The sequence below is a fragment of the Herpailurus yagouaroundi genome, unplaced genomic scaffold (genome assembly GCF_014898765.1).
Source record: "Herpailurus yagouaroundi ecotype Mexico unplaced genomic scaffold, PumYag 197, whole genome shotgun sequence".
NCBI lineage: Eukaryota > Metazoa > Chordata > Mammalia > Carnivora > Felidae > Herpailurus > Herpailurus yagouaroundi.
Window position 1 is genome coordinate 24,810,384 of NW_024412428.1, and position 17,865 is coordinate 24,828,248.

The 17,865-nt window shown below is 48.8% G+C and overlaps 1 protein-coding gene and 1 long non-coding RNA gene across 3 annotated transcripts in view; one reads left to right on the forward strand and one right to left on the reverse strand.

Moving 5' to 3' along the window:
• The window catches only part of ERICH6B (glutamate rich 6B), a 70,133-nt gene that overhangs the window by 13,824 nt on the left and 38,444 nt on the right, over window positions 1–17,865 (forward strand). The window contains 3 exon segments of the mRNA XM_040447946.1: window positions 3,786–4,239; window positions 11,937–12,070; window positions 13,672–13,847. Coding sequence (XP_040303880.1) covers window positions 3,847–4,239; window positions 11,937–12,070; window positions 13,672–13,847 — 703 coding nt within the window. The 5' untranslated portion in view covers window positions 3,786–3,846.
• Window positions 11,260–13,831, reverse strand: LOC121012983 (uncharacterized). 2 transcript variants are annotated; one of them, XR_005782435.1, is made up of 4 exons: window positions 13,745–13,831; window positions 12,721–12,789; window positions 12,345–12,500; window positions 11,260–12,257 (listed from the first exon to the last, which is right to left on the reverse strand). It is a non-coding gene; the product is annotated as an uncharacterized LOC121012983 (long non-coding RNA). The 2 variants fall into 2 exon arrangements; XR_005782436.1 differs by lacking the exon at window positions 12,345–12,500.

The following is a 17,865-nucleotide window of genomic DNA, read 5'->3' on the forward strand; positions in this document are numbered from 1 at the left end:
AAGAAAAGAAAAGAAAAGAAAAGAAAAGAAAAGAAAAGAAAAGAAAAATCACTATGGAAAAATCAGTTGGCCTCTCATTTGCAGTGCAGTGTGGAAGGGGTTATGTGGATACAAATCTCCAAGACTGTGGTCGAATGACCTCTGATACAAAGTTTTACCCCTCTTCAGTAAATAAGCGTATGTACATAATCAGTAAATATCCTTGGCAAAGTGCATTTATTAATACTTTTCTTTGCTCTTTCATTTATACATTCAACAGGTTATTACCGAGTGCCTATTATATGCCCAATCACCATGGTCCAGTGTCGACCTGTGTAAACATGGCACCTGTTGCCACCAAAGAGCCCATCTCTCCGTGGGGCCAGAAAGATGAAGCCAATGCTTGAGCAGGCAAAGTGTGAGAGATACCAGACCTTTTAGTGGATTGTGTATCTTTTGTTCTCCCAACTTCTGGTAGAGACAGCGAGCCATGGCTCTACTGTAAGGAAAACAACAGGGCCCATGGGAGGATGCGCCCGCCCGGGGAATCTGAGCAGACTACAGGCAGTGGTGGGGACAGACGCAGAAGTCGAAGGCCCCATTCAGGGAAAGCAGCCTGAACTCAGCAGCACTATTTCTGTGTGGGAAAGCCAGCGCAGGGTTGCCCAACATTCCTATTTCCACGAGAAGCCGGAACCCTTGATTTTTTGTGAATTCTGCTCATTCTAAATATTCACTCTAAATTTAAAAAAAAAAAAAACTCTTGAAGCCGAATAACCTGTGTCTGCCATCTTGCTTTGATTGATGCAGCTATTCTGTGAAGCCAGTCTAAAGATTAAAGACCTATAATCAGCTGATTATAATCGGCTGTTATAAAGGGGATGTTTCTTGTTGTGACCACAGAAATTAAGCTGCAATCTGTCAGAAACCGGGGTCAAAATGAGTGCACATCTGAATCACAAGTCAAAACCAGGATGTTTTACCTCAGGCGCCGGGTCTCAAGTTGCCAATGACTGTTCATTTCCACCTGACGGCTTTTCTTAGAAGTTTCCAGGAGATTTAAAGGGAGAATGTGAGGATGCAGCAGCCTGGGCCTTTTCACAAGGCCTGATGAGAAAATGGACAGAAGAGATTCTTAAGCCTAAATGACAGGCTGCCTTTGGAAAATGCATTCTGGGCCATCCGGGGGATGGGGCGATTCTGACCTTTTATCTCAAGCAGCTAAAAAAATAGGAAAGGTAGGAGATCCCTGAAGTGTTAAGCATGCCCTTGATGGAGTGGCTGGTGCTTACATATGTTCCTTCACCGCTCCCAGGATGAGGCCAGGCATCCCCGTCTCCAATTCCTCTCCTCTTACCCAGCCCCTTCCTTCTCCCTCTGGCTTAGGGAGCCAGGGCCAGGAGCGCACGGGGGTCGGAAGTGAACAGCGACAGTTAACTGACACGTTCAGCTTTTAAATCAAAGTAAGCCTGGGGAGGCTCCTTTAAAGCAGAAGAGTCTCCCGTAGACATCAGCGTGAGCCCCGAAGTTCTCCCACAGCTCACCCTTTGCCCCAAAGGCGATCTCCTCCACCCTGGTGTGTGCGATTTACATCCCACCTCCTCCAAAAGGCATCTGAGGTAGCCTAGGTGAGAAGACACGCAGGAAGATCACTGTATGAACCACAGAGCGGTGAGTGACGGAGGCAGGAGACTCTCTACTGTTTCTACGCTGTCTGGTAAATGGCCGCAAGAGCGCTCCCTTCTGGAGCCTTTGATCCTCTCGCGTTCCCGTCACCACCCAGCCCAAAATGAGTAATAATGACTTCTAAAGCTCTCCACCCCCTGACTCTGCCCTTACTTTTTCTACCTTGTCCTCTCTCTGCAAGGTCAGTTTTCTGGGCCCCGGGTTGGTCTGCTTCCTCCCCACCCTCCCCAACCTTCTAAAATACCAATCTATCTATGAGGCCTGTCCTCTTTGCTGTCCCCAATCCTGCAATCCATTCCTTTGTAGGCTTACATTTTGTGAAGCTGTCTGTCAGAGGGCGGGTTGTCTGGAAACGGGTCCCCAGATGCGGACCGTTGAGGTGCAACCAGTAGAAATATAAGCCTGAGAAAGGGCGGGGAAGGACTGGTGGAGGGAATGGTCTTGTGGACCGGGCTGGGCAAGCCTGCCTGTCAAAGCTGACCTGCCTGAGTTGGCCTGACTTTCTTGGATGACTTCTGGAAGGCAGCTCTGCAGCCGAGGCAGTTCCTGAAAGACGGGGCGGCCGGAGGCTGTCTGTAGACCACAGTCTCCACAGCCGGCAGCAAGTCCTTTGAAAGGGGGTCTGGGTAGCACCCCCTCGGTTCTATCCCCAGGCTAATCCTATCAGAATCTGATCATCTGCCCCAGGCTAATCCTATCAGAATCTGATCATCTAAGGGCTCTAGCAACCCTAAAAGTAGATAAACAAGCCCACGGGCCCACTATGAATGTCTTTACACGTCACTCTTCCCATTTTGGGCGTCGTCGTGCACACACGTTAGCAAGTGACCCTGTGATCTCAGCACTGGTTCCCGAAAACAGAGCTTCCTGGTCTAAGATCTGAAAGAAAGGTAGACTGAGATATTTATGCATTAAATCCCTAGAGCAAACAGGAAGGTTCTGGGCAGTTTGCTTCCTTCAGCTCATTCCATTGTGCAGAATGAATATTACCCTTTTTAAAACTTTGGGACACGCTGCTCTAGAGCCATCTATTCTTGCCCTTGACTTAGTCACCGGTCACATACTTATTGGACGTTTACCGAGCACCGGGCGTTAAGCTAACCACTGGAGGTAGAGCGGGGAACAGGTCACATAAGGTCACTGCCACTGAGACACAGCCTAGTAGAAAAGAAAGGCTGGACAAGCAAACACAGAAACATAATCAGAAACAGTGTAAGCGCTACAGGAGAGGCTAACAGGGTGGGAGAGGATGGACGGAATGGCAAGACAAAGGCTTCACGGCTGCGTGCAAGCTGGGGCGTAAAAATACCTGTTTGCTGAGTAAACTCACCGCGGGTGTGCCTTCCAGCCGAAGAGGCCATGCCTGTGGTGGCCGTGACCACGTGCCCAGCAGACCTCCAACTAGAAGGGCCTTTGCTGACCAAGGCCCGGCCACCGTGCCTGTAACCACCCTGCCTGTACCTCTCCCACTGCGCGTGTCTTTTTGTGTCTAGAAACCTGTTTGCATGACTCCTCTTCTCACCAGATTTCAAGCTCCTGTGAGCCATTCTCTTTTCTTGTTTTCCTGCTTATTTATTTTGAGAGGGAGAGAGCGAGCGAGAGGGGGAGGGGCAGAGAGAGGGAGAGAGAGAATCCCAAGCAGGCTCCACGCGGTCAGCGGAGAGCCCAATGCGGGGCTCCAACTCACGGACCGTGAGATCATGACCTGAGCTGAAATCCAGAGTCGGATGCTGAACCGACTGAGCCCCCCAGGTATCCCAACATCCTCTTCTTGATTATCGTGGTAACAAATATTTCTTGATGAATAACTAAGTCTCCTCTGATGACTGTACCATTAAACGCCGAATCACTCCTTCACTCTCCAGCCCTCCAGGCTCACTTCATATTGTGCAGTAATTGCAAAGGTGTTGCCTTCAGGTGTGATCTCTCCTACCCGTTCCTGGAGGGTAAAACCTCTGTTCCCCTTTTTGTGCCTTTTCACGGGCCGCTCTATACCGACGTGCACATTCAAAGGGCCACCCAAACACTACTGAATGAAATGAGCGAACACGAATGGATATAAATCAATATGCAGTAGCGATTACCGACTAATGGGATTTGATTCCTCTCTTGGTTACCAGGATGGCGAAGTGACCGCCTGCGGCTTGCTGCAGGGTTTCATCTACTTAATGCTGCCCCAACATGTCTGCTGAAGATGATCAGTCATCAAGACGAACATCACCCCTTCGCTCTGCCACAACGTCCCAGAATTCCACACAGACCATATCTTCGGAGGAGGAGATCGCGGAAGAAGAGTGTTCAGAGAAAGACTATCTATTTCCTGAAGGGGAAGAGTATCTGGAAGAGGAGGAATATCTGGAGGAAGACGACTACCTGGAGGAGGAAAAGTTGCTGAAGGGGAAGGCGTACCTGTATGGAGAGGGGTATGCGAAGGCGGGAGAGCATCTACAGGAGGAAAAGGACCTGGAAGAAGAGTATCTGTTGGGAAAGTATCTGGAAGACGGTGAGTATCTGGATGAGGGAGAGTATCTGAAGGGAAAAGAGTAGGTGTGTGAAGAAGAGTATCTGGGACGGGTATGCGGAAGAGGGCCTTCTAAAAGATAGCAACTGGTGGGGCGCCTGGGTGGCTCAGTCGGTTGAGCGTCTGACTTCAGCTCAGCTCATGATCTCACGGTCTGTGAGTTCGAGCCCCACGTCGGGCTCTGTGCTGACAGCTTGGAGCCTGGAGCCTGCTTCCGATTCTGTGTCTCCCTCTCTCTCTGCTCATGTTCTGTCTCTGTCTCTCTCTCTCTCTTTGTCAAAAATAAATAAACATTTTTTTTAACAAAATTTTAAAAGATAGCAACTGTCATCCACCACCACGCCCAGGGAAAAAAGATCAAGCTTGAGATAGAGCCGAGGCTCAATCTGTCAGTGCTGCCCTCAGTGCCAACCGGTAGGAACACTCATTCCTGACCACGTTCTCCCAGTCTCAATAGCTGGGCCCCCAAGAACGGTGCCCACAGAGCAGAGAGGCTTAACGAAAATGAAGCACCTACTCGTAAACAAAACGAGCAGAATACAGCCCATAACTTGTATCTTTTCCTTACTGCACAAATAACACGTATTTATTGTGGACGTTAGGGAAACTGTATATGAGCAAAACGAAGAAAGCAAAAATCCCTCCCATCCAGAGGGGAATAATCACTTTCCCACTTTGGTTATACCCTCACCAGGCTCTATAAAGTGTTTGTAACCTGCTTTTTTAAGGTACATTTATTTATATATTTATATATTGCAATCACACATAAATATATACTTCTAGGAATATCATTTCATGTTATTAAATTTTCTCCAAATCATTTTAATAGCTGCATTGCACTGGATTGTATTTGCAAGCCGTAATATTTTCAATCGATTCCCTACTATTATTATTAATTCATTTCTACTCATTACGTTTGTTTTCCAAACGGCATTTTGAGAAACATCCTTAGAGCTCAATTTTATCAATGACCTCCAATTACTTCCTAGAATACATCCCACAATCTGTTGCTAGGTCAACAGACACTAGTATGCTTCTCAGGGTACCCAGCAGGTCCCCGGAAGGCATCATCTTACTCTGCCGGTGAGTATTTAACTCTGGAGTGATTTCTCTCATCCTGGGGCTGACACTTTTCCAACACGGTTCCCGCAACTGGCACCTGCTCCTTAAACTGGGCTTTATTATTTGGCCCTGGCCTCCCTGTGCCGTTGCTGGCAGCGGCTGATACGCACTTTCTCGCGGGCCTGCGCGGGGCCTTCCCTTGCTGACGTGACTGCTTGGCCTTATACATCCAACCACGTTCAGAAAGCTAAACATCCAGGTCTTCTGCATCATCTTACTGTTGACCTAGAAATAGAACTACATTATTTTTCTGGATCTGGTTCCGTTACCCACTGCAAGCACCTCAGGCAGCTTGATTTTGTGTTTTGTGTTTTTTGTTTTCTGGGTTTTGTTTTTGTTTTTTTGGTTTCTTGTTTGTTTGTTTTTTTGGGGTTTTTTTTGTTTTTTTTTTTTTTGGCAGCTTCAATTTTTAAATCCCAGTCTGATTACACACAGCCTGCATCCAAAACCTGGGTGTTCTCAGCAGCCACACAAGCATTTTTGCCTTTACATCCCCCTTCACCAAATCAGATGCCTCATCCTAGATTCCTGCTACCCCCGAAGAAATTTAGTTAGGGCACTGGAGAGATAATTCTCTATTGCTGGGAAACTCTCTTTTGTGTGTGCCTCTCTCCCTCTCGGAATCCTAATATCCCTGCTGTTCAAATACCAGGTGTAATTCCAGGATTGAAAAATAGCATTCAGACCATTTCTTTTGCACAGTATGAATCAAGCATTCTTAACATGTTCCCTGTATGCACTGGGCCTTTGTAAATATATTACCCACTGGAGTAGGACAAATACAATGTTGTCAAGTGAATGGAACTGTGTATAAAGCAAAAGCTTTGAAAATAAATGCCCTGCTAGCAAAATTTGGAGAGGCACTGCAAAACTGTAGAGGAATGTTAAGTGCCTTGAAAGGCACATGGAAGAATGTTTTGGTCTATGAAAACCCAGGGTACCGCTCCAGGCTACACAAAACAGGTTACATTAAAAAGGGTCTACAACAGGATTTGGAACTTTTCAAAAGAATTTACATCAATATTTCCTTATGTGGAATATTCTACCAATACCTCTAAGATATAAATTGGCTTAGCCCTTGGCACAAGAATGCCTTCCAGACCCATAGCAAATGCTCGGTAAATGCAAATTGAATCAAGCTTAATGTCGTTTGTTTCATAAAGTCAAACACACACGCATGCATATGCACATACACACACATGCACACACCAGCATTTGTCCTTTAAGATATTTTTATAAATTAATTGGCACCTATAAAATGAGCCCTGGAAATGGCAAAACAGGCTCCCCTCTCTTAGGCTGATGGATTAATTACTAGAGACTAGTGCTGGAGCACTATGTTGAGAAAGATTCTGAGGTCCCATTTCATCCAAGAGGATGGAGAAGCCAGCGTGCCATTTATTTGTCTATCTGGTGGTAGATGTGAGTCTATCACAAAGAACACCGTCTTGTTCCTCTCTCAGGAGCTTAATTGCCTAGGCTGGCATGTCAGATCTCTCCCACTTACTAGTGCGTGAACTTGGGCAAGTCACTGAAGCCCTCTGTGTGCTGGTTTTCTTATCAATTAGGAATAACAACAGACATACCTTACAGGATATCTGTGAAGATTAAAGGGATTAAATCATGTAAAGCATTATGAACTCTGCCGGGCGCATAGCATCGGAAGCCTAGGCAAGTGTTAGCTCCTTTTACTATTACTATTCGTGTATCGTGTTATGTTCCATGACTCTCCTACCATTGACTTGTGAAGGGTAATTTATACTCTCCCCACCACACACCCCACCCACTCAGCTTGTGAAGTGGACTTAACAAAAAGAGAAGATGCAATGGATTGGGGTGTGGGAGGGATCTGTGCCCCCCACCTAACTACTCTGCAGGCTGGTCAATTTCAGAGACTCCCATTGCCCTGGATAAATCAGGGTAGGGTCATACTAACAACCTGTACCCTCCTCTCTTCTTTAAAGAAATAATTTTCCCCACGGTCTGTGGGGGAAATCCAATAAAATTAGATGAGCAACTTGAATATAAATGCGGCATCATTTGCCACCGAATAATCAATAGCTCCGTGTGACTGATCTACCCAAGAGGTTCCACGCAGGTTTCATAAACCGTGGGTGTCCACGCTGCAGGTGTGATGTCAGGGTCAGATGATTCAGCACATGGTGGGGACTTTGACCTTGGGCATATCACTTAACTTTCTCTAAGTTTCAGTTTGCCTGTACGTAAAACTACCTTTCTTCACAGTGTGGTTGCAAAATGTAAGTGAAAAAGTATATCTGAAAATGCTTTGAAAGCTCTCCCACCTCCATTGTGAGGTACAAAAATGCTCTTCTGATCTCACGTGGGCGGAAGGTGCTAGAAGGAAGTGCCATCTATGTTACTATCATGCCATCGTAGAACAAGAAACCGTTCCATAATGAGGCCCCTTTTGGTTTTTTTAGAACCCCAGAACTTCCTGAAGATGCATTCTGCTCAGTGGTAAATAATACCGTAGAGCTGTCGCAGTATTTTAATTTTGACTCATAATGTTTTTGCCCAATTGTATTTTGATACGCGTAATCTGCCAGATTTGATTTTCTTTACCCTCACTGCCCCCACCCCCTCTCCCACAGCTCCAGATGCCGTTTGGCCCACATGCTATTATCATTCAGTGGCCATTTCCAGTTAAGAGTTGCCCCAACAACCCTTTCCAGCAGGGTACCCAGCAGTTTTCTGTGTACTGAAGGAGAAAGGTTTGCAATATATTGATAAGGCAGGGACGGGAGAGCCAGCCAATTTGTCAGGCAGGAAACTTCACAGATGGTGACAGAGCTTTGCAACCAGCCTGCCTTGAGTTGGAACTGGTGAGGGAGTTGCTGAGCCCCAAGGCCAGTCGCTCACAGCCTCCACTCTGTGGAGGAACAAACAGCATCACTTTCTGTACGTGTCTCTCTATGTGTCTTGCCCAAGGTCAGGAGCGCAGCGCAGTGGCATCGGCGTGTGTTGTATATTTCACGATCTTTGTCCCCTTAAATTCTCCCAGCCATTATTTGTCCCCACTTTGCAAATGCAGAACCTGGAGTCAGAGAGAGGGTAGGTGACTACTCCACGGTCACGGGAAGCCATTAAAGGAACCAGGACAGGCTCCCAAGGCTTCTCTTCTCTTCCTCTTGTAATCACCTCTGTCTTTTCTCCTTTCCTTCCTCCTTTCATTCTTTGTTTTGGCTTTTTAATAACTTATGTGCATATTTTAATTTTAGGAGAATGGCATTAAAAAAAATAAAATCTACTTTTGTTTATTTATTTGTTTGTTTGCTTTTGAGAGAGAGAAAGCACACAAGCGAGGGAGAGAGAGAGAGAATCCCAACCAGGCATCATGCTCAGTGCAGCCGCCAAGGCGGGACTCGATCCCACGACCTGAGATCAAGACCTGAGCTGAAATCAAGAGTCAGGTGCTCGACCGACTGAGCCACTCAGGCGCCCCTTGCTTTTGTTCATTTTTTTAATTGAAAACTTGAAAAGCAGAGAGCAGCAAAACATTGTCCACTCTACCAACATTCAAATATAAATAGAGCTGATTCACTTTTTAGTGATTCTTATTCTGTCCTTCCACTCTTATTTCTTCTATATTTGGTGGAGGTGGTGCTCCTTGTTTTGTAGTTCGTTTGTTTTCACTGTTTTAAACATACGGCACGTGCAACTTTGTGTGTTTTACTTTGTAACCGTGTCGTGACTTGAACATTCGCCCATGTCGTTTGGTTTTTGCAGACATCATTTTAACATCCAAGTAATATTCCTCAATAATACTCTGTCTCATGGGTAAACTGTGGGTAAGGAAAAGTGTTGAACATCGAAGTTCCAGACTTCAAATTCTGGTTCTTATCTCTTTTCCTCCTTCCATTCTACCGGTCTCTATTATGAGAACTGGTGGCATATTTTATCCCAGTTGTGCACGAAATTCCTAACGTATCATTCCAGGCAAATGGGTAATTAAATGACACAAACAGCCTCTTTGACATTAAAACTCAATTGTAAAATATTTATATTTTAATATTAAAATATTAACATGTGTATTAATTAATCTTTATGTTATGTTTAATACTCGGATTAAAATATTAATATTCTGAACCCCAGTTACCTCTTCTGTACAGATAGCCTTCACCTCGGGACAGAAGGGGGCTGTCTGATAACCCGAAGATTAACAAAGCAAACTTGAATTTCCAAAATCCGTGCTTTCATGAACATTATCTTCTTGAGTTCTCCTTGACTTTATGAAATTTAACCTTGTAATTTCTAAAGGAAACCATTAAGAGAGACAATACTAACGACAAGTAAAAATAGAAAAATTCTACAAATCGGGGCCTCTCCACCTCAAACTCAGCATCACATACTTGACAGCACTTTTTTTTTTAATGTTTTATTTATTTTTAAGACAGAGACAGAGCATGAGCGGGGAGGGGCAGAGAGAGAGAGGGAGACACAGAATCCGAAGCAGGCTCCAGGCTCTGAGCTGTCAGCACTGAGTCCGACACGGGGCTCGAACTCACGAACTGTGAGATCATGACCTGAGCCGGAGTCGGACGCTCAACCGACTGAGCCACCCGGGCGCCCCGACCACACATTTTTAAATAAGAAAAAAAAAAAAAAAGATGCCTTCTTTTTTTTCAATATTGTCCTGTTCTTTTTCCAATAGAATTCAATATGATGTATTCATGGAAAAGCCTGCCTATCCTTACAAGGTAATAGTTTTCTTTTTGGATAAATCAGATGGAAATTCGTGCTTAGGGATGCTGCTTCGGGAGCCTTTGCGTCCCGAAGCCAGGGAGTAGGGGGGTGGGGTGGCGGTGCAGGGGACAGGCCCCCTGGAGAAGGAGGGGTTGCAGTGGAGGGACGGGGGTCTTGGGGAGTCACACAGAAAGGACCTCCCACCACTGCCTTCTGCCACTCGTCCACTCACAGGGTGAGGGACAGTTCCCAAGGTCCGATTCCTGGACGCCCAGCACTACAGAGAGGAAAGGGCAGGAGCCATCTGAGTCGCAGACAAGGTCTCAACCTGGGAGAGGTGGCAAGGGGCTTGCGGCCGTGCTCACCGTAAACACAATGCCCAAAAGAGAGTTGCCATCTGCCTCGTTCAGGCATGTAAATACCTCCTTCTATGCGCTCAGCTCTGCAGAAACCAAGGTGGGGGGTACCCCCGACTTCCCACTCACAGGCCTAGTCCTTGTGTCTCCTCCCCAACAATCCCTCCCCAAAGGATGATGGGGGGGGGGGCGGGGGGACATTTGTGTCCACCGGTGAAGTGGGTTGGCATTAGATACAAAGAAAGCACGAGGCCAGTTCGGTTATGGTGAGACACAGGAATGAGACCCCTGCTGCTCCGCATTCGGAGCCCACAGGTTGCAACTTGAGGGCTACCCCTCAGCCCCGCGAGCCCGCCGGGTCCTGCGCTCCAGGCTGCACACTGCGGGAGGCTGAGCACTGTGGGTCTGACCGCCTCGCCTCCACTGAAGCAACACCTCAAAGGGAGGGGCTCTTCCGAGGCCCCTTCACCTCCATTGCTGACACCCACAGCGTGTTAAGCAATGTGGCAGGGACCACTGGAAAGGCTGTGACTGGAACAGGGACTCGAGCACCAGGCTGCTTGGGTTCGAATGTCAGCGGCTCCACCCAGCCCGCTGTGTGCCCCAGGGCAGCCACGTAATCTCCTGCGGCCCCAGACTCTTCCTTCATAAAATGGGGACAGTAAGAATTTCAGCCGTATGAGGCTGTGGTCGGGATGAAAGGAGTAGTAACTCACAGGGCTCCCTGAGGGGGCGCCTGGGTGGCTCAGTCGGTTAAGCGTCCGACTTCAGCTCAGGTCGCGATCTCACGGTCCGTGAGTTCGAGCCCCACGTCGGGCTCTGGGCTGATGGCTCGGAGCCTGGAGCCTGCTTCTGATTCTGTGTCTCCCTCTCTCTCTGCCCCTGCTCTCTCTGCCCCTGTCCCATTCATGCTCTGTCTCTCTCTCTCTCTCAAAAATAAATAAAACGTTAAAAAAAAAATTTTTTTAAAAAAAGGGCTCCCTGAGAACCGTGCCTAGTGCACACGACGTGTTCAGTAAGCGCTGTGGCTCGTTGTCATTCCTGGCCTGCTCCCCAGGAGCCACCGCATGGAAACTTAGCACGCCTGCGACAAGAGTCAGGATTCCTGGTCAGCTTTGACCTAAACGTATGCACCCTTCCAGCCCTTTATTCATACTCCAGCTGAGTGGCTTTCCTGTCGCCGAGGAGTGCATGAGGATCGGAGGGGCCCTGGGGCCTCACCTGTGTCTGTCACACGCTTTTTGGCTTGGCTCCCAGAGTCCAGGTCTGGGCCATGGGTGCTCAGAGAGCCCCTGGCTTTTCCTGGCACAAGGTTGCTGAGACACTGAAACTGTGCAAACCACTTCAGGCAGGACGTGTTACACTCACACGTGTTTGTGAAGGCAGGGGGTGGGAAAAGGAAGCAGGTTCAGGTGCAGCAGCGTTTCGTGGGTCCCTGATAAACAGGAAGCCTCCCTCTCCCACTTCTCCACGCATGCCCTGAAGGTCCCCCACCCCGAGCACACCAGGCCCCTCCCCCACTCTGAAACAGCTGACCACGCAGGCCTGCAACCATCCACGCTCCCCAGGATCCAGGATCCATGGCTCTTCCCGAACCCTTCCACTGCAGACGGGGCAGGGAGCTGGCGTTTGGCTCAGGAGGCCAGAACCCCAGCCCCGCCTCCACAGGTGCCCCAGAGACCCTGCACCGTCCCAGCCCAAGGCAGGTGTGGCAGGGAGGACGTTGAGTAAATGTACATGGCGATGGCAATGGCCAGATAGGGCCACCATTACCTTACGTATAACCCCCTCATCGTGTTTGGCTGCTTTGACTTCTCAGAGTCCTTTCATGGGGACTTGCATTACCTCTCGGGGTCACCAGGGAGTGAGACAGCACAGGCATCATCCCGCTAAAAAGATAAAGCCCAGGAGAGTCTCCTGATCTGGCCTTGAGGCCCGGAACAGGGCAAGGGTTGACACTTGCCCGAAGAGCTTACCTATGTCCACTGGTTCTCGATCCCTGTGGTCACCTGATCTAGGATCTGCCATCTTGCCACTTGACCCCACCGCTCCTTTTTAATGGCGCATCCTGAGAACACAGCCACTTTGCCCTAGCCGCAGGCTGGCACAGACCCAGGCCTTCCCACGGGTCCCTTGGAAGCAAAACGAGATCTGTCTGTAGCTCCCACAGGCACTGAGCCTCCCGGATACGGCAAGTGGCCTCCTCCCCTCTCCCTCAACCTCTTCGCCCCCCAGCCTCAGAATGCAGCCCCCTCCCTGTCCCCCTCTGCGTAGGGGAACCCTGACCCACACAGGGAACAGGCCTGTCGCTGAAGGGCCACCGAACCCAGTAAGAACCTTCTGGGACCTTACCTCCCCAGTAAGAACAACGGCAGCCAAGACCACATTGCCCACTCTCGTCTCATCCCCACCGGTGGGGACCTATGAGGGAGGTATGATTATCAGAAAGGTGCAGAAGCCGAAGCACAAAGAAGTTAAGTAGGTTACCCGAAGTTACTCCACAATCGTGCAAGAGCCAAGATTTAAGCTCGGGTCGTTTGACACCGAAGTCCGCGCTTTGTCTACCAACCCCAGTCGCCACCCATTTGGGTTGGCGTTGTCCCTCACGCTGGTCTCTGCCATTCGACCGGTTTACATGAGGTGACCTCAGGGCTGAAATACCCCCAAAGACCCCCAAAATTATGGGCTTTTGTTCCCACTTAAAAGCCAGAGATTCCCGAGGAAGAACACAGCTGTGGTGTTTTGGGGTTGCCCCTTTTGATACTAAGCTGTCAAATGGCAGGATCTCTGCCTCACAGCCACTGCTCTGTCATCAGGCCCTGTGGAAACCTTTCTCCATAATGGCGGTATCTGTGGTGGGCAGACTAGAGGGGACAGGCCTCAGGGCTTGATTTTAGCTGCAGCATCTACTTTGGTATTTTTTTCCACTCTTTCTGAGGCAGCAGTGAGGCAGAAAGGGCCACTGAAATGGGCAGGGTCATAACGAGGAAGGACAGAGAACGTTCTGCAACACTAGAGTGTCAGTAATGGAAGCCTGGCCCACTGGCCTTTGAAGGCATCCGTAGAGACTTCTACTCCAAACGAAGCAGCAGTTGGCGCCGCCCAGAATGGCTCATGGGCCTATTTACCACCATCTACAAGCCGGTCCCTCTCAACCTGCGACATCCACCATCTGGGACGGGCAGAGTCTGCAGGAGACGGAGAGTAGCACCCCACCCCCACTTTCCCAGCAGGCCATAGAACCCAGTGCCTGACCGGACCCCTGTGTGGAAGTTGACCCGCCCCTGTGCTCCCTTCTGACAGGAAACCCGCTCAGGGGACCACCTTCTACGCCGCCCCTCCTTTCATCTCTGAATTGCCCCACGAGTCTCCATACCATGATGCGATGCCTTCCACATCCTCCGTGCAGCAAGATGGAGAACTTCTGGCCTGGCATGACGAGAGCACGCAGACAGAATGGATCTATGAGAATAAGTTGGGTAAGGGGAGCTGCCCCCTGCTGGCCGTCACACAGGGGGCTGGAGGGGGCATGCATTCCGTGCGTGCGAAAGAGCGGGGGCTCCCGCATTGCCTCTCATGCTGATGACAGATCTTTCTTCCCGTGCCATTCGATATGGTACTTTAGGGAAAAAGTTAAACTCCTCTACTAGCCCTGCCACCCCCATCCTCCAGCCCAGACCCCCCTCAGAGAAAGAGCATCAGCAAAGTGCTAAAACAAATACCTTTTTCAATCTTCCCCTCTCTTTTCATTAGCCTTCCTGTTCCCGTTCTACATGAACACAGGCCCTATTTCCCTCGGGGACACAGGCCATTACCTTCCCAGATTACAGACTGGTTCCTCGGGGTGATGGGCTGTATCCGGATGATCACGTGGACAGTGGCAAATGGGATTCTGTCTCAGCAGGCAGGCAAAGCCAGCCCGGATTCAGAACCAGCCAAAATCATCGGCAGCGTGAACTTTTGTAGCCACCACCTGGAGACACTCCAGAGACAGTTTGGCAAGATTGCGTTGAGAATCTTAATCCTCTCCCCAGTTAAGCCCAAAGTCCCCTCACTCTAGGATCCTGGGACGGAACACTGAATAGCATTTCTTGCCGTTATTAATAATTTAAATCCCGCCTTCGTGAGATTGATCCGTCACGGGTTCACAGATTCATTTCACATCTGTAGTCATGGCAGCGGTAAATTAGATTCCCCCATCACCCCCCCCCCCCTTCCCTGCCTGCATCCGTGCCTGCTATATTTTGCAGCTCAAATGTGGTTAAATGAAATTAAGAGCCCGAAACCCTATGAGGGAGGGGGGAGAGGCAGAGGGCAGGGCCACGCAGGCCAGGAGCCCCGTGGCGCGGGCAGCCCAGGCGGGATGAAGAGTATGTTATGGGCTAAATCAGTTCGTGTGGGACTTCGGTCAGCACGTGAGCTCCGAGGGAGCCCTGCGAACTGGAACCATTTCAAAGTCAATAAGCATGACAGCTGGGGAGAATCTGAGCATTTATCTAAATATTCATAAGCAGGATTCTTAAAGCCATTTACTGGGTAATGGCCTGTAAAGGGCCAGTGCTAAGCTTGAAAGGATGTGGGAGGGAAGAAAGAAGATAGAAGAAGGCAGGGGGGAGGGAAGGGGGGCACCAAAGCCTGTCCTTACAGCTGTGGACCCACCTCCAGAGAGAGAGAGCCTCCTGCCATCATTGTTTTATCTGACGTGTTCATTCATGATCCTTTCGGTCCCTAAGCTTAATTTACAGAGCTAGTCATGTCTGTGTCTAATTTAGGTCTGAAGCACTCTGCATATTTGGTCTGTAGGGGCACGTTTTGCAGCTAAGTGTCTTTTTAACACTGAGTTCCTTACAGCCAGCATATGTTTGGTGTTTATTAAAAGTCTAGCCACCCACGGGAAGTGCCTGCTGATCAAATATTGTGACATGGGTGGCTTGGGCCAAAGATGTGCTCTGGGTTGGAGGCTCTAAGCCAGGACCAGGGACACACCCAGGTTCCTGCATTTACGTGAAGGGGTGGTGCCCCCAGCAGAGGTTGAAACACGAGGGACAGCAGGCAATTCTCTAAAATTTGTGGAGGTTTTTCTTTCCCCTTCTGCCTTGGATTTGCAAGCCATCCTTTGGAGAGCACGGCTAACCGTTGGGCCAAACGTGCCTATAATATGTACATGATTCTGTCTGGGCAATGGGATGGGGCAGACAGATGGCAAAGATACTTCCTTCTGAAGTGAAAGAGTTGGAAGAGAAAGTGACGGCGTGCAGGAAAAAACCAGGAAGTACGGAGGTCCGGGAAGGTGCAAGGGCTCAAACCCACGTCAAGAGGAGAGAGAGGAAAGTGACACAGGGAAAATGATGCGTGGGTGACGGGATGGGGCCCATGCCATGAAGGAAAGCCAGTCCTTCTGCGGCTGGAGTACAGAACACTAAGGACTCCCAAGGAGGCAAGACACAAAAAAGAATCTGCTTTCAGCCCGGGGCAGGAGCCAGCCACCCACTTGTTGGGGAAACACAGACATTCAAGGCAAAAACAAGCCAAAACGCTGGCTGTGTAGGGCTGAGGGCCAGCGGGAACAGCAGAGGTGAGAGCAGGCATGGATAATGCGATTCCTCCGGGTCCGGGACTGTGCATCCCTGTCCCAGATTTCCTGTAAAGATGCAGACTTCCAGCCTTATCAGGATCCCTGTCCGCATTCTTAACAACATCCCCAGAGGATTCATAGGCACAGGAATATTGGAGAACCAGAGAACCTCAAGTGGAGGATAAATTTCACGGGGGCTAGGTTCCTCTTTTTAAAGCATTGGTAAGTTATGGGATTGTTCAACCCCCGCGGGCCAGAAACAGCATTTTACATGGCAAGGCCCTTCTCAACAAATAAGACTTTGAACCGAATATGGAGGGAAAACACCCAGATAAATCCTTGAAACCTATTACTATGGAGAGTGGCAGTCTGATAATGAAGGAATGCTAACGGCACAAGAAATGCCTCATGATGTATATAAGGAAGTGTTCCGAGGGAGGACCAGAAAGGCCATTGATGGCCTCAGGTGTCTACCTATCCACGCACAGAGCAGGATCGTAAAGAACTGCAGAATTTCTAACACAGAGCATTATGCCCATGGCTGTAAAACTCCTCAAGACTTAGTGCCTGGCACATAGTAAGCCTGTGTGAGTATACTGTAAATATTTGTTAAATACTTGCAAAATTGTTGTTGAATCCTCACCTGACTCAGGACCAGATATGGTGATAGGAGGGTGTATCCTACTCCCCAAAAAAGTCTTGGTAGGAAGGGGGCCCCGTATAGAAAGATGTATATAAAGAGATACTGTCCGTATAGGAATGTGGGTGGGGATAAACAGAGGGAGGAAGGGCTGTCAGTGGAATTTACTTCAAGCCACCTGGCCGGATGGAGAAGACGGTTGGAAAACTCCCCAAAGTGCAGACCAGTGCCGTTTCCTCCAGTAGACTCAGATTTTGAAAGATCACACGCAGAGGCTAAAAAGATGAGAAGGTTACCTGTGATAAAGGTAGGAAAATGGCTCAAACTTAAGAATAGGGCCAGGAGAGCTGAAGCCCAGGACAAACTTATTCTTCCCAAAAAGTCATTGTTGTCACCATCCCCCTCACCACCACCATCATCATCATTATCATGCAGGCAGCCACAAAAAAAGAGGGTCCTTTTAAAATATGATTAGGGTTGGGCGCCTGGGTGGCTCAGTCAGTTAAGCCTCCAACTTCGGCTCAGGTCATGATCTCACAGCTTGGGAGTTCGAGCCCCGCGTCGGGCTCTGTGCTGACAGCTCAGAGCCTGGAACCTGCTTTGGATTCTGTGTCTCCCTCTCTCTCTGCCCTTCCCCCACTTGCGCTCTTTCTCTCTCTCTCTCTCACAAAAATAAATAAACGTTAAAGATTTTTTAGAAATAAATAAAATATGATTGGGGCAAGAAGAAGATCAAGGTAAACAGGGACACCGTTTATAGTGCAATTCGGAGGAACGAGTCAGAGACAGTCAGGTTCTTTGCTATTTAATTTGACTTCTCTAAGAAGGAAAAGTGATCTCTGGATTGAAATAGATGCAACAAAATTAGGCAAGAAATAGCAGAAACCAAAGGCTGGTGAAAAGATCAGAAGGGAACGATAACTCCGTGTCCTGACCGGGATAAAACATACACCAGAATATCTATAGAGCGAGAGTGGCTTAATCACATGTATGGTTTTTGAGGAAATGGGAAATGAGTCTGTGTGGCCAACCCGGGTCAAAAATACTGAGAGCAAAATGGTCACAAGAAACCAGCATAGGCTAAGGACAAATCAAGGTCCCTTCTTGACGAAGTTAGTAGATCGGGGGAACTGGGGTAACCCAGTAGGCCCACATTCCACAAGGGGGTTCATTTGCAAAGCCTTCCTGCTATTCCGTGGACGAGACGGAGAAATGTCAGGTGGATGCTAATGGAAGATGATAGAATGAGGACTGTCGAATAAGCACCCAGAGATACTGTTTA